Genomic DNA, 23,294 nt, shown 5'->3' on the forward strand with positions numbered 1-23,294 from the left:
CTAAAGTGCTAAAATGACAGATTAGTTCACAAACTGTTTTTTTTTAAAGATTTTGTCTATGCTAATGTTAGAAATGGGGTCACTAGTTGGCAGTGGTTTGCACACTGTCCAAGTATGGACCTTCACTCTAATCAAGGCAAGTGAGTCACATAGCTAAGAAAACCCTGCTCACCCCCTCGGTAGTCTGGCACTAGCAGTCAGTCTTTTCTCAAAGGAAATGTGAAAAGTATTTGTACACACAAATAGTAACACAGTGAAAATACACAAAAGTACTTCACACCAGTTTCGAAATATAGGCAATATTTAAAACAAGACCAAAAACAATAAAATTCCAACATACACAAGCAATTATAGAGGTTTTAAAGGTAAAATCCTAGTATAGCACTTAGAAACACAACAGCTCCAACTGGGGCTATCACGACATCTTGACAAAACATTATAATTTATCCTTTCTAGGAATATTGGAAAACAAAGCCTGCTCCTGCGAGATGTGCTCGATTTTGTTTGTAACTTGTTTTAAAATGCCTGATGGATAACCCCTCTGGCAAAATCTCTCTACAATGAGATTCTTTTCCCTGGCAAAACCAGCATCCTCATTACAGTTGCACCTGTCCCTGAGGAGTTTCCCATAAGGGATGCTCCATTCGAGTGAGCCAAGGGGTGGTGGCTTCTGGCATATAGGATTGTGTTCCCTGCGGTGCCCTTACAATGTAGTGATGTCAATATCCAAAAACTGACCAGTATTACATATCCTGTGTGTGAATGCCAGATTAAATTAATTTTGTCCCAGAGCTTTAAGGATTTTCTGAGCTAATGTGATCTCACCATCCCAGATTAGGAACAGATCGTCTAGGCACCTCACCCAAATCGGTATGCACTGGGGATGTTCCTTATGGGCCTTTGTACAGAACACCTGCTTCTCCTACCAGCCCATGAATACATTTGCATAGGTGGAGGTGAAACAGGTGCCCATCACTGTCCCTGTATGCTGGCAATTCAGTGTACCCTCGAATATGAAGACATTATTTTCCAGTCAGAAAGAGATCATGTATTCAAGCATACAAGTAGGTTTCAGATATTGTAGGGGGCGACTTCCCAGGAAATAAAGACATGCCTCTACCTCTTTTTTCTGATCAATACAAGAATAAAGGAAACATACGTCCAACATGATCATGTAGTAACTGTTTTCCCAAACAATATCATGAATACACTTCAAAAAATCTATGTTGTCCTGACAATATGATCTTAATCTAACAACATAAGGAAACAAGAAATGATTCACAAAGATAGCTATATTTTCAAGAGAACCACCACTGGAAGAGACAATCAGTCTTCCTTGTGGTGATTTCATACTTTTATGAATCTTGGGGAGAAAATATATGCAAGGAATGATTGCATGATCTGCTTCTAGAAATTTGAAATCATCACTGTCAAGAGGTCCCTCAGCAACCCATGTTTTCAAAAGGTAATTGTATATTGAAATTGAATATTTGTACATTTCCCAAGTGGTAACCTCATAGCAGGTCTGGTCCCCAAGTTGTCATAGGGCTTTTACCCTGTAATCCCTTAAATTCAATAATACAATTCATTAATAAAATGTTCCCACCATTGTCTGGGGATTTTATGACAATAGATGGATCTTTGCTAAGAGTCCTTAAAGCTTGTCCTTGTTGCCTCGATAGATTGTCAAATTTGTGAGTGTCTTTTTGTTTGGATAATTACAATAGTTCTTGACTAACAACACAATGAAATGCCTCAATGGACTGTATATGTACTCACACACAAACACAACTCTTCTCCCCATCACCATAGGATGAGAATTGCATTCTTTTGGACATTGTATTCGATGCCTTTATTTGAGCATTTTCAGGCATATTCCAATTGGACATATAAAGGGCCTCATTTCAAGTTTGACTGACGAAAAAACCCATCCTCCAAACTCCCGACAGGGTGGCCACCATCTACATGGTGACCTCCACGGTACAAGTTGACTGCTCTAAAATGGCACATTATTATTGAAACAGCAATTAGTCCACTGCAGTTGAAAAGCCATGTCATGTGTTTAATACAGGTAACTAGAAGCTTCATAAATTGACTAATGAGGAAACTAGAGGCAGGTTTTCACAGAATGATTGCCAGCTTCTATATAATATAGCACCACATTAGACTCTCTTTCCACAATTTTTAGTTTACATGTTTAATTTGGGGTAGTTAGCTGCATTTTTCATTTTTTAACTGGAGAATATTTGTTTCAAACAGCAAGTCAAATACTCAACTACTGAAATAAAATGAAAATACTTAATTATGATGTTATGAATATAGAACTGTAGACTAAAAACATCCCTTTCTTTGTTTAAAAAAAAAACAAAAAAACATTCAGCCTGTGGATGTAAGAAATATACTGTTTTCTTCATGTGCCAGCTAATGATGAACATTGATTGTCATTAGAAATAATGGCGGTCATTATGAACATTGGCCACCGGCATGGCGGTCCGGACCGCCATATAATGTTCATGGCGTGATCCATGCAGCCACTAGGCACCCTGACTATGGCGGAGTTCCTTATCTGACAGGGCAGCGCTGTCTGCCGGATAAAGAACCTGTGTCCAGCAGCCTTTCTCTGGCGGTGTCCCCCGCCAGGAAAAGGCTGGCGGAATGAGGGCCTCGGGCCATGCACTTTGCAAGGGCAGTGCAGGGGCCCCGTGCACAGCCCCGTCACGCATGTTGCTGCCCGATTTACCGGCAGTGATATGCGGGACGGGTGCTACTGCACCCAATGCACTGCGTCATTGACAACCGTCGTCAATCTCCAGGTCCAGCATTCCGCTGGGCCAGCTGGTGGAAACACTGTTTCCGCCCACCTGCCCAGTGTAATGTTCTTTATTGGGCCGGGAAAGTCCTCAACGGCTGGTGGTCTGTGTTTAGACCGCCAGCATGAACACAGCGGTAAATCCGGCCGTGTTCATAATGAGGGCCAATGTGTTTTGTTTACCTCTCATAAACACATTGTTTACAAAATAATGGACAACAAAGGTCAGTATACTTTGAGATCCTGTGGTTGCAGCTTTTACTGCATACTTACTGTATACCTGTGCACTTAAAGCAATGGTCACATAATTTTCAGATTTCAACAGATTTTATTTTATTCTCAATGGATAAAAATGACATTGACAGAGAAACTGTCTGACAATGTCACATAATTTACCTTTACTTGCTGCAATATTTTCCATATTTCCCAGGTTAATTTAAAAACAGACTTTTATACCACTGCATTTTCACCTAAAATGTATTAATTGGCTAGATAGATAGATAGATAGATAGATAGATAGATAGATAGATAGATAGATAGATAGATAGATAGATAGATAGATAGATAATACATAAGAAGAAAACTGTGAAAGAATTGTCATAATTGCCATCAAGGGGTTAAGATCATACTGTAACATGACAAGAGGCTAGAGAAAAAGTGATTTATAAATTTCACACAAACCCTGGGATAGCTATAAAGAAGCATATTACATGTGTTACTTGTTATGTATTTTTATATTATGTTACATATTGATTGACATTTCTACTCTGAAAGTTTTGGAGTATTTGAATGTCATCCTCAGTTTCATGTTTTAGTATTCGTTGTTGACCTGAGACTGAATGATCGGCAGTCAGTGTTTATATATGTGTTTATTTTTTGCTGGGAAATACATAATGTGCTAATACTAAATAAAATAAAGTAATAACATGGAAATCTGAATTTAAGGATGTAGGAAAGGTCTTCTTTTCGCTCTGGTCACCCCTAACCTTTTAGACAGATACTAGTGGTTACTGACTCTTGGCTGTGCCCTGGGTCCTGCTTTCCAGTACCAGGGCCAGTGCTCTGTGTAAAGTAAATATGCAAAATAGGCTAATTATAATTGGCTACGTCGACCTACCTATAGGTCCCTAGTATATGCTTGGGCATATAGATTTAGGGACCCCAGCATAGGTGCACTACAAAGGTGCCCAGTGTCATTGTAAAGGCAGGCCTGCCTTGTTGTCACCCCTAAGCTGTGCCCTAAGTGCCCCTAGAGCTGGGTGCTCTGTAACTATAGGCAGGGATCTTGTACATTTTTTTTATTATAAACCCTGGTGGGGTAAAACAGCCACATTTGTTTTTTCCTCACTGTAGTGAATAGGCTCCAAAGGCTAAAATGGGGTGACTTTATTTTAACTAATAAACTTCCAAAGGCACTAACTAGCTCACGTTTGGTATCAAACTTCTTGTTATAATAAATCTAACAACTTCCCATTTTTGATTTTAATATAAATAGTTCAAGGAAGAGTTTTAGAACTCTACCTGAAAGTTGCTGACTTCAGCTCCGTAGTGCCCTTTTCTGATTGGCCAGCCTCTGGCAGCCTGGCCAGGCTGCCTTGATGAGGTGTGAAGTGTCCTGGGTTGAAGACAAAGAATTTGCCTGAGGGAGGAGATCTACCTCAGCAGATGGGGAACACAGGATGAAGGAAAGCAGCCAAATGGACTTCAAAGGAGGGAAGGACATTTGGAGCAGCTCAGGACCTCCCCCATTTCCTGCAAACCCAGAAAGGTAGGTGCTCTCTTGATTAGATTAGGAGAGGGCAGGAAAGGGGTGCGTCTCAGCCAGACCTAACCTCCAAAAGTCAGTTTAAAACATTTTGGATTTTTGAAGAATGTTGCTCCCTCGAATTGATTTTTGCCATACTTCCCAGGAAGTGGTCATCCAAGAGACTGGAAGACTGGTTGACAGGAGACCATGACCCAATACTTTCGGGAGAACTCAGGGACAGTAGAATCGGAAGTTACACTATGGGAGGCATACAAGATTGTTTTGAGGGGATGTCTTTACAGGCAAATGAAAAGAAAGGGAGAAAGAGGTAGTGGCCCTTGAAGCACAACTGGCTCAGTGGGGCCCCACCCTGGTCATGGCGGGCCAGATATAGACAGGGAGGGAGGAATTAAGGGCACTGGTCCATCAAGAAGCAAGGGCAACCTACAGGGCAAAGCAAGGCAAAGTTAATGAAGTGGGTAACACAGGAGGCAGGCTTTTGGCGTAGCTTGCCAGGAAGGAGGAGGATCAGAGATGGATAGCAGAAATTCAGCAGGTGAATGGGGATCACAGCAGTGACTTTAGAAGACACATTTGGAGACCTTTTACAGGGCTGGGTGGGAGGGCGACCACAGGGCCCTCAATGAATTTGTGGGTGAGGTGCTGGCGCCTGCATTACGGAGAGATTTAATTCCTAGATGAGAACCTCTCAGACAGAGAGTTAGCCAAGGCAATCAGCTAAATAAAAAGCAGAATGTCCACAGGGCCAAACAGGTTTCCCCCAGACTTATTCAAGTGTATGAAACACATATAATGGGCCTTCTCTGGTTGATGTACATCAGATCTCTGGGAGCGGGGATCTTGCCAAGTGGCCCCCATAGAGCAACAATAGTACTCTTCCACAAACAGGGGTGCCTAAAGAAGACTGTGGCTCTTACTGCCTCGTATCTCTCCTGAATTGGGAAGCAAAAAATCCTACCAAAAGCCCTGGCTAATTACCACATATAGGTGATTGCCACATTCGTGGCCCTGATCAGTCACGCTTCGTGCCCTATCAGGTCACCAGACACAATCTTCTCAGACTGACAGGCTGCCTGACGGGTTGCTAACGTATTGCTGTGCCAATGCTCCTTCTCTCCCTGGACACCGAAAAGGCATTTGACTTTGGAATGTCTATATCTTATGGCTATCCTCCAAAGAATGGGATTTGGGGACGTTTTTGTCATGGGTGAGGCTACTATGATGACCCACTGGCCAGGGTCAAATTAAATGGAGCTTTCTCCAGGGAGTTCTCCCTGGGCATGGGCATCAGGCAGGGATTCCCACTCTACCACTGCTGTTTGCGATGGTGATCAAACCCTTAGCATTATGTTGGTGAACAGATGTGCTACTGCGCAGGCTAGAGTGGGACCCTGATTGTGAAGATGTTGTAGCCCTATGTGAAGATTATGTCCTGCTTCATCTCGCTGACCCAGATCACTAGGTCCCAAGGGTGTTGGAAATCATTGTGTGTTTGGCTCCTTTTCAGAGCTCTGTATTGATTGGAATAAATATATTGTATTTCTGCTATCTGGAAAACAGATGATTGAGGACTGGCGGTAATCCCAGGGGTTCAAATATCAAAAGATCAGGATTTATTCCTGGCAGAAGATGTGGAAATAATCCTGGATCTGTATAGAAATGCAGATGAACGGTGGAAGAAGCTCCCCCTCCCCCTCTTGGGGAAAGCAGCTCTTTAAACAATGATTAACCTTCCCAGGTTTTAGTATGCACCACAGAACACACAGTTCCCTGTGCATACTAAAACCTGGGAAGGTTAATCATTTTCAGGTCAGTGAATGCACTCACAAGAGGCCTGCCCTGGAGGGTGGATCCCCAAGAATAGCATGGTCATCCTTTTCAGTGAAATCCTTAGATGGGGTCATAGTTTTTTCTGATCTGTGATTATATCACTGGGCAACCCAATTACAGACAGTCAACAACTGGGCCTTAGAATCTCAACAGGTAGCACTGGTGATGGCGGAGAGGAGAGCAAGTGATCCGGAAGGATATGTCTGGCGTCTGTATGATAGCAAGGGACTACCTCTGCTGCCAGCACCTACAGAGGTGCCAGTTGAGACACAAAAAAAGCCACCAATACACTTGGCAGGCTGGAGGATGATGACTAGGGTGTGGCCTGAAGATAAACCAAAGAAGTAGGCGTTCAGGCCAGTTTTCAGCTGATACAACTGACACTGTTCCACAAGGCCTACTATAATCGATCGAGACAATTCTGAATGAGTAAGACCAAATCAGACAGCTGAATGTCAACAGGGAGGAACCCTACTCCACACCGTATGGGACTGTCCATTCCTCCGCAAAAGCTGGGGGGAGTAGGGAGGTGGCTCTCAGAGGTTCTAGACTGAACAATCGATCTGACTCCCCAGATGATAGGCACATGGAGAGACCAGTTGCTAGACAGATTCAATCAATCACTTGTTGCGCGGGCTACTCACTTGTTAGGGTCTCAAGGCGCTGGGGGGGGTGCTACTACTCGAATAGCCAGGTCTTGAGTCATTTCCTGAAGGTCAGGAGGTCCTGGGTCAGACGTAGGTTGACGGGGATGGAGTTCCAGGTTTTGGCAGCAAGGTGGGAGAAGTATCTGCTGCCAGTTGTGGTATGGTGGATGCGGGGGATGGTGGCAAGGGCGAGGTTGGCGGAGTGGAGCTGGCGGGTGGGAACATGGAAACTGAGACGTAGGCAGGGCCTGTGTCATGGAGAGCCTTGTGAGCGTTAGTGAGGAGTTTGAAGGTGATCCTCTTGTTGACGGAGATCCAGTGAAGGTCTCTGAGGTGGACTGAGATGTGTTCTTGGCGTGGGAGGTTGAGAATGAGGCGCGCGGAGGCGTTTCTGAATGCGCTGACGTTTCCTCTGGAGCTGGGCCGTTGTTCCTGCGTAAAGTGCGTTGACGTAATCCAGTCTGCTGCGGACGAGGGCGTGGGTGACAAACCTGCCTTGCTCTTTTGTGATGCAGCTCTAATAGTAGATCTAATAGTAGCTAAGTGGGACATAATTAAAAAGTGGGGGAGTAGTGTGGTCACAAAACAAAGAAAATGGGAGGCCAACTTGGATTAGAGCATGCTCAATGAAAACATGGTGTACAAAGCATGTGAGTGTCCTGAGAAATAATTTGATGAGGTGTGGGGACGTGGGAGCCATCCATGGATGACGTCCTGAGCGGTGGTGGGGGGGAGATCTGAGATGAAGGGCAAGCCAAGGTGGCATCTAAGTTGCATTGATAATACTGTGTAGTGTGACTCTCCGGAGTGTCTATTTTAATTTATCAATGGGTTCTTTACAACTAGATTGGTGATCTGAGTGATTGATATTGCATCAAGCTATGTGATAAAGCCTACAGTTTATGCTGTACTTGTTGAGGCAGGGTGGTCGCTTTCCACCCAGTTGTATGAAAGTCTATAAAGACCTATTTTGTAGAGCGTCTGTTCTTCCAGTATAAAGTGAGTGGGTACTCTGTGTCCACATATCTTGAATTTCTAACAACTACTACGCCTCACAATTCTTCCTAAATATGAAAGGTCCATTCGATAGGAGATTTTTCGAGATATACATCACATAAAAAAGTAACACTCTCAAAAATAGTTAAAATCTTACCGGTACTTTGCTGCTTTCGCTATCGCTTGCCTTCATTCTCTTTTTTTGCAGAAGTTTGGTTTCATATTCTGGCCTCGGGTGTTCCTGACCCAACGAAAACATAGGTAGTTAGGGTGGAAAACAGCAAAGAGTGCGCACTTCAAAAAAGTCAAACACGACAAAGGTACGGTACTCCAGACACGGGTCAAAATCGGAGGTTCAACCATCAGACACAATTAATACACGGCCACGAAAACTGTAGGAATCAAACACTTGCAGAACACTCATAGGTATATCTAAATGGAAAAATCAACCAAACCTTTATACGCTCCTTGGTGCAGAATTGATGGTGAAAAAGGAGAAAGAACATATTAAAGGTGTTGTGCAGTTGGACATGTACTACAGCTGAAGTCAATCTTTAACAAAAAACGTAACTATTTATAGTGCTATTTTAAAGTACATAACATATTTTCTGCTGAAAATATGTATGTATAACTGTAGAGAAATATTTTATCAAGTTCCAGAGAGTGACTTTCAGATGAACTAAAAACATTTGCAGTGTGTAAAACTAATACAAATGCAAACTCTAAAGAAAACTTTAATCATAACATCACTTTTCATGGCATTCTGTTTGAACTATTATCTTCCAGTTGTTCATTTGTTATCTTCTTATTAAACTGATATTTTGTTTAACTGCCTCCTCTAACGGGATTAGGAGTATTTTCTTTGTCAAATTTCTAGAATAGGGTGTAATGGCTATAGGCAGGAAGTTTTAACAACTGTACTGACGATGTTCAGTGTCTTGTTCAAAGCCAGTGTGTTTTCCCGTGGCCTTAGAATTCACGGTATGTTTTGTAATTTGAAAAAAATCAGATTTTCAAGACGTTTTGTGGCCTTGTACCAATAGAGCACTATTGGCCTTAGGCTAAATGTCCCATCTTTGCTCCAGGATTAAATACGGAAACATCATCAAATTAATTTTGCCTTTATACTTTCTACTGTTTTTTCTAAATAGAGAGTGTTATTGTTTTTGTTGATATATTCAGCTTTTTGAAATAGACTTTTCCTGTGTATCTGCATGTAATCTAGGGCTGAACATATAAATTACAAAGAAATGACAGAAACAAAAATAGGACAGACCTATATGGCCTCTTCGCCTCAACTCTCAGCATATTAATATTGCGGAGACATCCGTGAGTGTTTTGTACGGTAGCTGATCAGGTGAATGGAAAGTTCTTTCAGGGAGTCTGGATCCAGTAGATTAGCTCCTCTCCAGGGTTGTCATCTCCCATTTCAACTGTATTTTTAACTTAAATGCCCCTCAAACGCCAAGAGCTGTTAGTTGCTTTGGGCAACAGGCCTTAGAAGTGTGTATATTTAAAGATTTATATAGGTCGTCTCTAAAATGAAATGCACTGATGGTAAAATACACATCTCACTTCAGTAACAAAAATACCTCGGTGCAACTTTAGGGGTGATTAGTCGTTTGATTGTATTAATGAGATCAAAAGTAGTTCACAAGTGCCAGTAAATCCACAAATTGCTGAGATTGGAAATGCAGGCCTGTATCCATGTCTTACATTCAGTGTTCTCCCTGGGTAAGGTTTAAGTCCATTCTATATAGACTGTGGGAGTGGGAAACCTTATATGTAAAGTGCGTCTGAAGGTACCTCCCTCGCCCAGGAGACAAAAACCATAACCCGTTGGTTTTGGGGATATAGAAACGGGGCAAAAGAGCAGCAATCAGCAGCCGCACAGTGTTGTGATGCAAGGTTCTCCATCAGATCCACTGAAGCCACTTATCAGGAGCTGCACAGTGCTTTAATGTGAGGCACACAAAAATAGGTTGGGCAAAAGAAGGCAATCATCTGGGGGAATACCTCCCAAAGAATGGTCACTTCTAAAAGGTGCCTATACACCATGTGCCACCATCTTCCTCAGCCCTATGCTGGTAAACAAAAACCCAAGAGAATCAGAGGAAATGTGCATGCCCTTAGAAGCTAGTCTGCTCTCTGACAGACCCACGTTTGAGCTTCGTGGCTGATAGTGCTCTCCCTGAAAAGGAAGCAATCGTCACTCAAGCAACATGAGAGACCTCAGTAGAAACATGGCAGGAGAAAGATGCCCAAGGAACTGGAGAAGGCAATCAGAAGACTTAAAGTTTTTACAAAATGGGAACATAAAGGTGATTTCACCTTTGGGGAAATGGCAGGCAGTTTTTGATGTGCAGAAGGGTGGCATGTTATTTACATCTAACCCTCTCCTCATGTCTTTTATTTATGGGCACATGTTTCTAATTCTTCAAGAAATATCTGATTTATCAACTTAAAATGTGAAATTGATTTTTCTTGTTTCTTTTAGAAAATTAAAAAATGGGTTCATCAACAATGATCTGAAAATGTGGATTTTGTACAGTGTTCTATATAAAGGGCTCCATAGCCACTTAGTAAGTGCTATACAATAATAATGAATGAATACACCCATTAACCATTGCTAAGTATACGCTATATGGATCTACAAGTTCAAGCAATTGGTGAAAGCCTAACTATATACAAACTGTAATATGACATAGCCAAAAGCTGATTCTGTATAAAGTAACTACAATTATCACCCCAAATCATGTTTCCCCAATAAATATGGTCTTTGTGGTCTGGGTTAATCAGGTTGCTCTGTGAGCTAGCATATCCTATTTCACTATATTAAAAATATGATTAATTGATAAACACATCCTGTGCATCAACCTGATTTCTTCTCATACATGTGCACTTGTAACCAAGGTAACATGTTTTTAAGCCACTTCTACTTTTGCTTTTCAATATGTGCAGTATTGCAGTTACAACACCTATACATAGTAGCACGGGTAGCAGTTGCTGTGCTTCATTGCTGGCAGGTAAAACACAGCCTTGTTTCTGGCTCATGTGTTTCCATGAGAGGTCTCGGTTACTCCTACAGAAAAATATCACTCCAACTGTAGCATCACCATATTATTGACCTATTCTATGGGATCATAGGAGAGTCAGCAATGTGTGGGCATTTCATCAGCCGCTGCAGGACAGGCCCCACTGTAAACCCCCACATACATGCCCTTATTATAGCTCTGGGTTACATGTCAAGCATAAGGTGAAATCCCTAAAAATCCTCATTGTCAGGGAAGTGAGCTGCAGTTGTGCACTTGATCTAATTGATGGATCCGACTATACAGTTGATGGATCCACTTACACCAACGGGATCTCCTTCCTGTGATCACACCAGAATTCCTCTTATCTACAAGAGATGGATATATATTCTCAGAATGAGGGCTAATGTATCTGTGTCTAGGAAAGCCTATGTTCACTCTTCTGCACCCCACCAGTTCAAGAAACATTTACCAAAAATATACATTTTACATGCAGGAGGCCTGTCAGACTCAGGCTCAAATATTTACTCGGAGGATTTGGGTGTACTATATGATATACTTGGCTAGTCTTACCGTACAGTACACTCACAAATGCCATCTTGGGTTCAGTCTGGCACGTTTTCTTAACCTTCAGCTCAGCTCTGGATAGCTGTGGCTGTGAGCAGTAAGGCTTGGCAAAGGAACAATGTGTAAAGCATTTCACAGCATCAAACAACTAAATAAGACAGTCACACAACACAACAGAAACACGTCACCAATTTATAACATTATAGCTTATTTTTATTACTTTTTACAGACTTAAATCATCCAAATCCACTGAAGGGTTCAGTAGACAAAGATTTTATAAGCAATGAATAGCTTTTAAATCAACCGCCATCAAGCGTGGGCCAACAAAAAGTTTTGAAACTTTTGAATAGTTTGAAACAGTTAGCTCAACCACTCCGGCCAGAGTTGAGAGACCAAGTCCGGCAGGACAAAGGTGGGGGGTCAGAATGAACACTTTGGATACCAGAGTGTTTTCAAGCAGGATCCAAACTTTACAGGTTGACCGCCACAGATGACAATGGAGTGGTCCTGATGCTGAGGGATGCAGGCTTAAAGATGCTCAAAGATTGTCCTGATGCTGTGCGGTTCACGGAGGTGGAGTTTGGTTGAGTTGTCCGCCCACAAGGGAGTGGGGGTGACTCGGTCCATGGATCTTGGGGTCACACAAAGTCCCCTTTGCAAGGTTCCAAGAGCTGCAAATGGCCCTGCACTTTTGCTACGCAACGGTCACAGTGCAAATGCTTGGAAGAGGCTATAGTCCGCCTTGGGTGATGAATCTGTTCACAATCAACACACACGAGTCCAGCAGACACAGGAACAGCTGTTGGCTGTCTCAGAATTATACTCTGGGGTGTCTGGTAGCCGGTGGCTACCAGACACGCAACTTGGGTTCTTCCAGTTTAATTGATAAGCTAGTCCAAGCTCCAGCATCGCAGCCTCGCTTCACATGCTTCCAATGTATGCAACAAGGTCTTCTTCTCATTCTCCTTCCAAGTCCAGCAAGAATTGAGGTTCAACATGCCAGAGGTGTGATATTAATCCCAGGAAAGTGTCCAGAGGGGACCATGCGGTATATAGCCACTGGGCTACTGGGTCCCCTCGTATCTAATGGTTAAGTTCATGTGATGTGTGGCATCTGGCTAGCCCAGAATGCCACATTCTTACCCCTTTCAAGATGGCATGACTGTTCCTGAGTCATGAGGAGCAAGGCAGCCCACCCTAGAGGTGTGGCTACCTGAGGGCAACACGCCCACGGTAAAACTGGTTTGGAGGAGAGTTTCCCCTCTCTGGCCCCGTCTCCACAATGTCTACAGGAACAAAAGGCATCCTGCTCATGGGTGTTGGGCCAGGCTGCCCATCAGAGGCAGCTTCCCTTTTGAAGCTCACATCTGGGATAACCCCTGAATGGCCATCTTGGTAGAGGAGGCTAGGCCTTGCTGATGCAGCACTGACCTTTGTTCCTGGGTGTTTGGAGGCATTCCACATCGCCCCAGGTGGTCAGAAACATGTTTAAGTGTGTATGCCGTTCTGAGGCTGCTGGACAAGCAGAACACAGAGAGGCAACTTTCTAAAATAGTGACATCAATTTCGATCTGGGCATTAGGTCACATTTAATGACATCGTTAATTTGATTCCTCAAATGACCCAGTTTGTAAGTCCCAGTCAAAAGTTAACCAGGTTGGGATGCCACGCGGTAACCCGGTATTATCCAATGGGGCTACCAACTTTACCTGCAGCAAAATGACATTTTGGAGATGTTGCTGCCGAAACATATTAAGAAGCATATGCCTTACTTAAAAAAATATTAGTGCCTGCCATAGGGCTGGATAGGCCTTCCTTAGGGGAGATTTACATATAATTTTGAGGGACAGGGTCGCTTTGCCATAGGTTTACATGCCAAAGTCATAGTGGCAGTGCCAGACTGCCCTCCAGTCTGATGCCGCAGGCTAGGAGTCATTTTGTATGTTGTCACACAAAGGGTGGCACAAACAGTGCTGCAACCTCGAGTGAACACTCTGCCTAACATGCCCTCGGCATCCTGGGTATCAGATACTAGGGACTTATAAGTAAGCCAGGCCTTGCTGATTGGGTTATCCAATTTGACATGCAATTTGTATAGGGTTAAAAAACTAGGGTCTGATTAGCAGGCTACAGTGCACTCTCAAAGTCGAAAAACCAGCAGCAGCGTCAATTTACAAATGTGGGAGTGAACATGCAAAAAGAGACATTTCCTCACATGTACTGTTTCTGAGTGACTTCACTCTGACTCACTAAAATGATAATACAACATGTCTCTCAATCATTGGTTTTCCAGAGCATACTGTCTATTCTCCTTTTGGCTTCCAGAGTATACGGTCTATCTTCCAATCCCAACTTCCATACTTTCCCACACTACCCTGTCATCAGATTACTATGGGCACACAGAAGATCAGCAGGTGTTTCTATATTAGTTTTCTTTTTTCAATGTCATGAAAAAACTGAGAGTTCTAAAAAACAATATATACAAAACAAAACAGTAATTTGGCCTATCTTGCCATATCAAAATGTAATCTCAGTACTACTCAGTTCACCGGTGAATGTTCTGCCCACTGCATGGCGAAAGACCACAATTTTAAATATTTCAAGGCATCTAAAAATTGAAATACTCACACATAAAATATTTCTCTGAATTAATTTAGATTTTAATTTCTTATTATAACTATACCTGGACTACTTAATACTTTATTTTCAATGATGTATTACTACCCTAGACTCACCCATCCAATTGCCCCACTCTTAATAGAAAAATCGAAATACTGGCTGTAAAATATAGTTACAGATCTGATATTTACTTTATCGTACACCATTAACAACTCTCTAAATATAGCTCAGAGCTCTTGTAAAACAGCTACCTGTCGCTATAATTTGTCTTTTTTTTTTAAACACATACACAAAGCTCGCTCTTTAAGGGCCATTCACCAACATTTTCTGTGTGTAGTTTGGAAATGTTCTCTTTCGTCCCAAATTTATTTTGCTTTTTAGCACAACCCATTTTTGTTGGTTATAGAATTCTATGTAGTTTACCACTGCTAACCATCAGTGAAGTGTTTCTGCTCCTTGTTTCAACATGGTAAAATTGGTATACTCTGCATTGGTATATTTAACTTACTTTTAAGTTCGTAGTGTATAGCAGTCAAAGTACACTTAGGGTCTGTAAGTTAAATGTCACCAGAAGGTTGTAATGCACCTTGTGCCACACATTTCAGTGATAACGTATACATGATAGCAGCCCTGCCACCCGTAGCCTCATTTTAAATATTTATAAGTCAACTTTAGGAGGTCTAACTGCTCAGTAAGGCAGGGTGCATTGTATTTAGAAGTAGAACATGGTTAATACTGAACATGTCCTTACAGTCACTAGCACTTAAAAAGCTATTTTCACTGTAGCGGGGTTGGCTGTTCTATAAGAAAGCACCTGGGTACAATATTAAGTTTAATAAATGTTATTTCCACCTAGAAATATACTTTTTAACTCTTTATTACAAGCTCAATTCACTGCTGCACTTGTGTTTGTAATAAACATTTTGGAAAGATGACTTTTAAAAAGTCACCTTTATCCTGCCAGAAGTACCTAGAAGCTAAATTTGTATTTTGCTCCCCCCCTCTGACTGCCAGTATTTCAGTGGGTGTGATTGAGGAATGAAATGTCTCTAATGAGAAGACTAAAAGACCTTGGGTGTAAGTGGTTGTTGTTATGCCCTTGACAGGATGGCCTATGGGCTGGGCCCTAGGACTTGATTAACCTGAAAGAGGCCTACCCCATCACAAGCAGATGTAGCTACCACCTAGGTCTACACTCTCCTATTGTCTGTGTGTGTTTCATCACAGTGGACTTCTTGTGGACAACATAGTGTAAGTCCTGCTGGAGTGTGAAGACCTCCTACGGTTTTTAATATGACATTTGAAGAGTACTTAAAGAAGGAAAACAGGATGCCAAAACAATTTGTGTGTGTCCTCTGTCTGGTTGCTGAAAGCCCTGCTTTTGTCTTCTGAGACTTCTTTCTCTGACTCTGTTGGGGTACAATGACTGCCTGAAACTGGATTTTAGTGTTAGATGTGGGATGACACTAGGATTATCACAGTACACTCCCTCCACACACACACACTCGCACACATGCATACACACACACATAAACCCAGAGCCCACGTCTAGTGTGGCCAAAGGCTTTGGCCATCTTGAAAATGAACAAAGTAGGAAGAGCTAGCCTCATAAACCTTTGCATCATTAATTATGGCATCCCCTTTATTACCCACCTACTTGTGGCAGGTATAAATGTGGCACCTCCAGGAATACTCTTGAGAAACGTTCTGGACCTGAGGAGGATCAGTTCTGAACCTGTTGCCTGCAACTTGAGAACAGCCCTGGAGAACTGGACCTGCTCTCTCTTGTCCCCAGGTAAAAAAGGGGGTCTCTCCAAGGGTTATAATGATGACCTCTTGTTTATGTTACAGGGACCCAACAAGCCACAAGAAGCTATATTCCCCTTATTGGAATGTTGCCATTTTGTGTATTACATTTTACTTTATTTTTCCAAATGATTTTGGAATTGTTATTATTTTGCATTTCAATTATATTACTATTTCTATTGCATAAATACTTTACACATTGCCTATAAGTTAAGCCTATCTTATCTTTGCCATAGCTACTAGAGGTTGAGCAAAGGTACAGGTACATCGGCCACTTGCTAAGAGCCAGCAGCAGAAAAATAAAGTGATATTTGAATATTGTTATATTATTCTGCTGCTGGCTGAGTCAACAGGTGCAGGGAGGGGCGGGGCTGGGCCTTGGGAGGTGGGAGGGGGAATGAGGACTTCTGTGCACTAAGTGCCCATGTTTGTTTGGACGGCCAATGACGGCCGTCCAAACACACATGCGCAATTAGGTTTCTCCAGCCCAGATGTGTGCACAGCCGACTGGAGAAAGTGCACAGGCCCCAGGGTTGTGTCTGAGAATCGGTCACTGCCACTCAGACCAATCCTGATGCTGCTTCCATGCTAATTTTAGCATGTAAGCAGTGCCAGAATTGCTGGGGAACCTCTTCTGGTGTTTCAACGAATGCTGGGACACCAAAACAGGAAAGGAGGACGAATGAGGCGGCAGGAGAGGACGGGATGGCAGCGATGAATGATAAAGTTTTTTAAAAAAAACATTCCCCCCTACCTCCCAGTCCCTCCAGTCCATGTCCCCCCCACCCCTCCCCTTTATATCTGCAGCAGCTGCTGATGCTAATGTAATTTAATGACTTTGAGGGTTCACCCTGACATGGATTGTCGTTATTACTTGTGGTGAGTACCTGCCCCCCTCCATAACATATACCTCAATTTTTTATAGTGTAAGTGTAACTCATTCCTGAATTTACTGCAAATTTAACCTCCAAACCCGTTTTTGGGAAGCTGGTACTAAATGAACCAATCTCACTCAAGATTAGGAAGGCAAATAAAGCACAATATTTTGACTTCTGTATCCTCTTATTACATTTATCCTTACTTTTTAAAGAATTATTTAATCAAATTCAGATTTACCTAACCTCTGTACTAGTTTGTACTCTGGTTGAAATGTGAACCCTAATTTGAAGTGATCTCATATTTTTAATTTGGAGCCTGAGTTTTTCCTTCAATATTCTGCCCTTTATTTGATCTTTCTATTCAACTTTCGCTTCGTGTTCCAGTTTACTGAAAGCAAACTGCTGTTGCAGATATGCACACACAATGTACCAACAATGCTCAAACCATTGGGGCACATTTTTGCTCAATCCCTATATTCTCAACTATGACAATACCGGGCTGATTGGCCGTTTCCTACACAGAGAGCAATAATAGCTTAAAAGGACCATTGGTTCTCTGTAAATAAACACAATTATTTCATTCAAAAGACAGGTATTCGGCACATGCCTGAATGTTCACGCTCTTGTAAACTGGCTTCAAAGGTGGTAGAATGCCTGCACAAACCTACAAGTAAGGACAGGTTAACAGAGAGCCTTTAAAATGAGTTTTTGCAGAAGCAACAGCTGCTGTAAGCAGACAGTTCCCTTAGGGCCCGCTGATAGACTGTTTTTCAAATTTCCTTTCAGAGTTCTAGTAAAACATGTTGGTTATATATTCTCCTTAATTGAAGCACAACTTATGATTAAACACAACTGTTAGTTGCCAGCCTAGGAGAAAAGGCAAATGCAGAAACAGTTTCGTTTGTAGGGACTCACATATATATCAGCAGCAAGCACTGGCAAAGCCATTTGGTTTGGTGTTTGAATCGTGGAAGCTCACCGAGACAAAAAACATATGTGCACACAGGAAGCAGGCACACGAGCCAACAGACTTCCACACTCTAATTTTCACAGAGTGCAACAAACATACAGGAACTCATGTATGTAGACTAGCAAATATGCAGGCATCAACGAACATAGATCACTACTCAGAGAGTGTGATATACATCAGTGAACAGGACGAGGTGCAGCTCTAGGTAGCTAGGAGGGCCACATAGAGATTTGCTTATGAGGGTCAAATGTACACAGCAGGGCAGGGCAATGTCCACCAGATTATCACTAATGATCAACTTTAGAGAAGCACTTGGCGATGTGTTTCATGGAATGGGTGTCCCACAGTAGCACAGGGGAGCATTCCTGCGGAGGGACACAGGCAGATGTACCGTGGGGATGCATTGTGATGTATACTAGGATCCACATGGTGGTGTACAGTAAAAAAGCAAAGTGAGATGTCAGAGAGTTCTCATGTTATCCTATATATTCGGAGTGAACAAATCACCTGGTCTTATTTTTAGGTTTGAGAAGAAGTGCAGAGAGATAGAGGGAGAGAGAGATAATTTGCAGTCACTTACTCAAGACACTGGCTTTCCTATTTTTTCCATGTTAGCATGGAGTGGATGGACTGTCAGTCAAGGTGAGGGCGTTTTGAGTTTGCATATATTGTGTCACGGTGGCTCAATGAAGTACTATCTGATCAGACATCAAAAAGTTCTTTACTGTTACTGAAGATAGTACAGTGCTTGAGAAAGCAGTGTGTCGGAGTTGTCCCCACTCTTTCTCCTAGTCAGTGCTACTGGCTGTTGCTACTGCCTACCCCTCAGCAGTGGCACCATTAAAGTCACTTTCGTCCCCGGCTGCTCATTAAATATGCAAACCTATTGCTGTACAGTCCATATTTAACAAGCATCAGCGGTGCTTATAGTTGTGGCTTATAACAAAGTGCCTCTGCAATCACTAGTAAATTCGGCACTCAGCTCATCATATATGCATTCCGTCACCCATCCTTGACTGACTATTGCATTCACCCACTTACCCGTCCAAAATAAAACACACACACAAACTCAACCAACATATGCAAGTTAAATTAAAAGAATATAAATACAAAAAATGAAACATGCCACCACATAAACGTGGTAAGCATGCACTTACAGAAAAATGAACACAGTGCTTCAAAATGTGGTGGCCAACTTGTAATGGTAAAACTTTGATACACTATGGATAATACCATTCCTACATGGTTATCTGATATAGGAGGAGTGGCTATGTGGCATACAGTGAAATGTAGATGAAATGAGAGGCAAGCAAGTGACCCAGTTTTATTGTCTGGGGGGCAGGACTATAAAAACAACAAATAAAATAAAAAAGGTGAAGGAAAAAATGAACAGAATTTTATAAAAGGTAAAATGGACATCTAAAGCTCTGGCCCACCGCCTTGCTACTGAAATGCAAATATTCTAAGGGGGATTATAATCAATAAGTAAACATAAAAAATACAGTCACTCTCAGGGTGACAGAATCAATGCCTGAAGTGGGCTGGCCCATTGCCTCATGCTGTATGTGTCATGGATGGAATCAGAAAGTGGAAGACCCTTAAACATACCAAAGATAGAAAAGAACTCGCCTAAACACACCTCTGGAAGTAGATGTGTATTGTTTTTTTTTTATTTAACAGAAAACAAAACCTCTCAGGATTCCTAAGAGAGTCTAGCAATTAACATGACAGTGCAAATCGTCTCGCCTCAGAGTTTTTCAAAGGGGATAACCAAGTCAAAAATCTTTGTCTACTACAGTAATCTATGAGATTCTATGTAACAAAATACTGAGGTAAAGGCTTTAACACACTGTAATTTACAATTGGCTTGTTTGAACAAAATCAAGCCTAAGGCATATTAAGCATTTTCCCACTAGGCCACGGTTAGTCATACATAACATATACATATATGTAAACAAGTGTTGTTGGTAAAACAGTATAGAACCCTTCTAAAAGGCTACAGAACTAAAAATGGCATTAATATTTGACAAACTGCAGCAATAGTACAGAGTGTCCCCTCCAAAAAGCCTCTGCCTCTATAAGGGTGCTGCAGGTAGAAGAGACAGCGGCGTAATAATAAAATAGATGATTTGGGTGAAAGGAAATCTCATGTTGCACACCTGCACATAGTCTTGTTGGCAGAAAATGCAGTCCTTTTGGCCAATGTGGCGATAACTATTCTGTGGGCCCTTGCTGACACCTGCCTGTAGCAACCTGAGATTGTTTAATACACAGAGCAAGTCTGTTGTTTCACTAGTCACCTGTGCCGTCTATAAACAGGTATTTGAGTTTTTCCTACCTACCAGCATGTCCCTAGTGTGATTGTTGTATGGACAAAGATTAGTTACTTTTTCTGGGAGTAAAGAAACTGTTTCTGCGCTCTTCATGTGTGGTCCTATAGGTATCCACTGGGTTCTCGAATTTCTTTTACTTTATTTAAGATTCTTGCTGTTTATATTGTTTACATTCATTTGTGCCGCTTTATTTTATAATTTAGAGTTCGAAGAATCAGTTTGAGTGGGCGAATATACTTGCGAAATTGAGTGACTCTTGCTTGTGCTGCACCATTTTGTGTGTTCAGTTCAGCTACAATTCTTTACTTTGTGCTGATTGTTGTGAAAGATGAGAGCTATTCACGAGCACTTTCAATTGCCTCGCAATGTTTTTACATTTACTTTTTAGAGAATGTGCTCCTTTGTAAGAAATGTTGGTCCTGTTGTTGTCTTAAAAGTGGCATGGATGTTCATGACGCCCATTACATTCTGTTTTGCATGAGTCATTACAATATTATTAAGGCTGCTGAGAGTGTACATGTATGTTGATTGTGTTGAGGTGAAGCGGATGTCTTATTAAAACATTTTCACATTGCCATCAGGTTCAATGTTTTAGCCATGTATGGTGTTGTTTTCTAGTACTGCTTTTGTGACTGCAGGTTTTATTGAATCTGGGTGAAAGATGTGGGCTATTTCATGTGGCCTACCTGCCTTATTGCAGCAAGTGTCAGTCTTCATTAATGGTTGTAGTTAGCGGCCAGATGCTGTGGACCACCTATTAAGAGGTAGAGTTCAGACTCTGACGTTGTACACCTTTCTATTAGCTTTGTATAAGCATTTTCTCTGTTAGCATTTTAATATTGTCTAGAATAGCACCAATTGTATTAGCTATATTGATTTGTCTTGAAAGATGAACTAGGGTCGATGTAGACTACATTCAGAGAAGGAAGGACGTCCACAAAATGTACAGGTAAAGAGTTAGAAATGGGGTTTCTGGTTGGCTAGGGTATGCACCTAAGCCAGGCAGACCCCACCCACTCTAGTCAGGGCAAGGGAGTTACACTTCCAAAATAACCCCTGCTCACCCCCTTGGTAGCTTGGCATGAGCAGTCAGGCCTAACCCGGAGGCAATGTGTAAAGTGTTTGAACAACACACGTAACGCACCACAAAGGAAACACAACACCAAGTTATATGAAAATATATTGTATTGTACACAACTTAATTATTAGACCAAACATCACATATCAGTAGTATCCTGCTACCTTAGCAGCTGTCAGAATGCTACACATTAGTTACTCTGCAGCTAGCAGTAGTCACATATAACACACAGGTTAGTCTGTATTCTGCAACATAAGCAGTAGTCAGGAAGCATGTTATTACACTAATTACTTGTCATAAGAATATCATAAATGCCCGTATTAGGAACATTATAAAACATATGGCAAGTCAGAAAAGCATACTAGCATGTTATGCACATCATCAAACAGGTAGGCAACATAAAAATCAATAAAAGTCTCTAAAAATAACTTATGTTGTACATATTGTCATTTAGTAGTACCTGGTTTGAGATGAAGGCAGCTCCAGTGCCAAAAGAATGAAGTACGGACCCCCGGTGTTCCACTGCGCAAAAAAAGGGGGCCTCCTGAGAGTTCTGGGGCAGAGAGGGGTGGCACTCACCCCCTGTGTATTATTGACAGGCCCCTCCTGGGGTCCCCAATCGCTGGGGGCCCTCCCGGACCTCCGCCGGCCCTCACGAGGGTGGGCTAAGGTCAGCAATTAATTTTATGAAAGAGAGGGGTGACACACACCCCCTCCGCTTCAAGGATGAGCCCCTCCTGGGGCCTGTGATCACTGGGGGCCCCTCGGGCCTCTACCGGCCGTCGCAAGGGGGGGGGGCAAGGTCGTGAAAAACAATCTGATTTGCAATGTGCCCCTCTTGGGGCCTGCGATCTCCAGGGGCCCCCCTGGGCCTCCAGTGGCCCTCCAACCACGTACCAATCAATGTGGCCACTAGTGGGGCTGGGGGGAGCCTCCAATGAGGCTTCCGTCCCCCACTGTCCGTTCCTTAACACACGTTGGGGCCTGGAAGTAGGGGATCATCCAAGGAGGCCTCCTCTCTGTCTGCAGCACGCCCCACAAGCAATGGGGCCTGGTGGAGTGGGGGGCTTCCAAGGCGGCCTCTACCCCACCCTTAATCAGGCTCCGGCACCGAGTTCCTACCGTCATGAAAAGGCTGGCGGGAGGGGGACTCGTAATCCCCTCGGCAGCGCTGCAAGCAGCAGCGCCCTGAAGGATTACATCGACCGGGACCAACATGGAGGAAAACTGCCGGTCACGGCGGTGCAACCGCGGATTCCCAAGATTGCACCACCAGCCTGTTGGTGGTGCAATCGACAAAACAGCCCTGGCGGTCTTTGACCGCCAGGGTTGTAATGAGGCCCTAAGTCTTTGTCAAATATTGAAGCACTCCTCGTGCTTCACAAGGTTGCAGGGGTCATGGGCCACAGCACCCTGTCCCTGGGGAGCAGAAATTAATGAGCAGGCCCACAGGTGAAGGAGCCCAGCAACAGGCCAGCACAAAGAGGATGCAAGCAGATGGCAAGTCCTTACAGTGATCAAGCAGGTCACAGATCAGCACAGCAGCAGCAGTCCATGGCGGTTCCTGGTGGGTCCTCCCAGCCTTTTGTGTCCAGTTCCAAAAGCATTCCAAGAGTCTCCAAATTGTGGGGAAAAGTCCCCTGTACTTATATTCAGTCCTTACAGTGTTTTACAATGGATGGGGAGAGGAGGTTCCAACCAGTTACAACTGGTTCTGGGAGTGCCCCCTCTCTCCTCCAGCACAGGCTTCAAACATCAGTTGGGGTAAACGACCCTATTGTGTGAGGCCAGGGCACAGCCTTTACAAATGCAGGTGTGTCCCGCCACTCCCTTCTCTCAGCCTAGGAAGACTATTCAGTATGCAGATGCACCTCTGTGACACCTCTACCCTCCCTGTGTACAGGCTGACTGAAAAGTATGCACAAAGCCCCAGCTGTCACTCTGCCCAGATGTGGATTGGA

The 23,294-nt window shown here is 42.9% G+C and overlaps 1 protein-coding gene across 2 annotated transcripts in view; it reads right to left on the reverse strand.

Moving 5' to 3' along the window:
- Positions 1-23,294, reverse strand: part of ANO2 (anoctamin 2) — a 1,564,866-nt gene that overhangs the window by 509,438 nt on the left and 1,032,134 nt on the right. For both annotated transcript variants that reach the window (XM_069228438.1, XM_069228439.1), the window contains one exon: positions 8,208-8,291. In XM_069228438.1, coding sequence (XP_069084539.1) covers positions 8,208-8,291 — 84 coding nt within the window. The remainder of the gene's footprint in view (positions 1-8,207; positions 8,292-23,294) is intronic.

This window comes from Pleurodeles waltl, chromosome 4_1 (genome assembly GCF_031143425.1).
Source record: "Pleurodeles waltl isolate 20211129_DDA chromosome 4_1, aPleWal1.hap1.20221129, whole genome shotgun sequence".
Taxonomy (NCBI): domain Eukaryota; kingdom Metazoa; phylum Chordata; class Amphibia; order Caudata; family Salamandridae; genus Pleurodeles; species Pleurodeles waltl.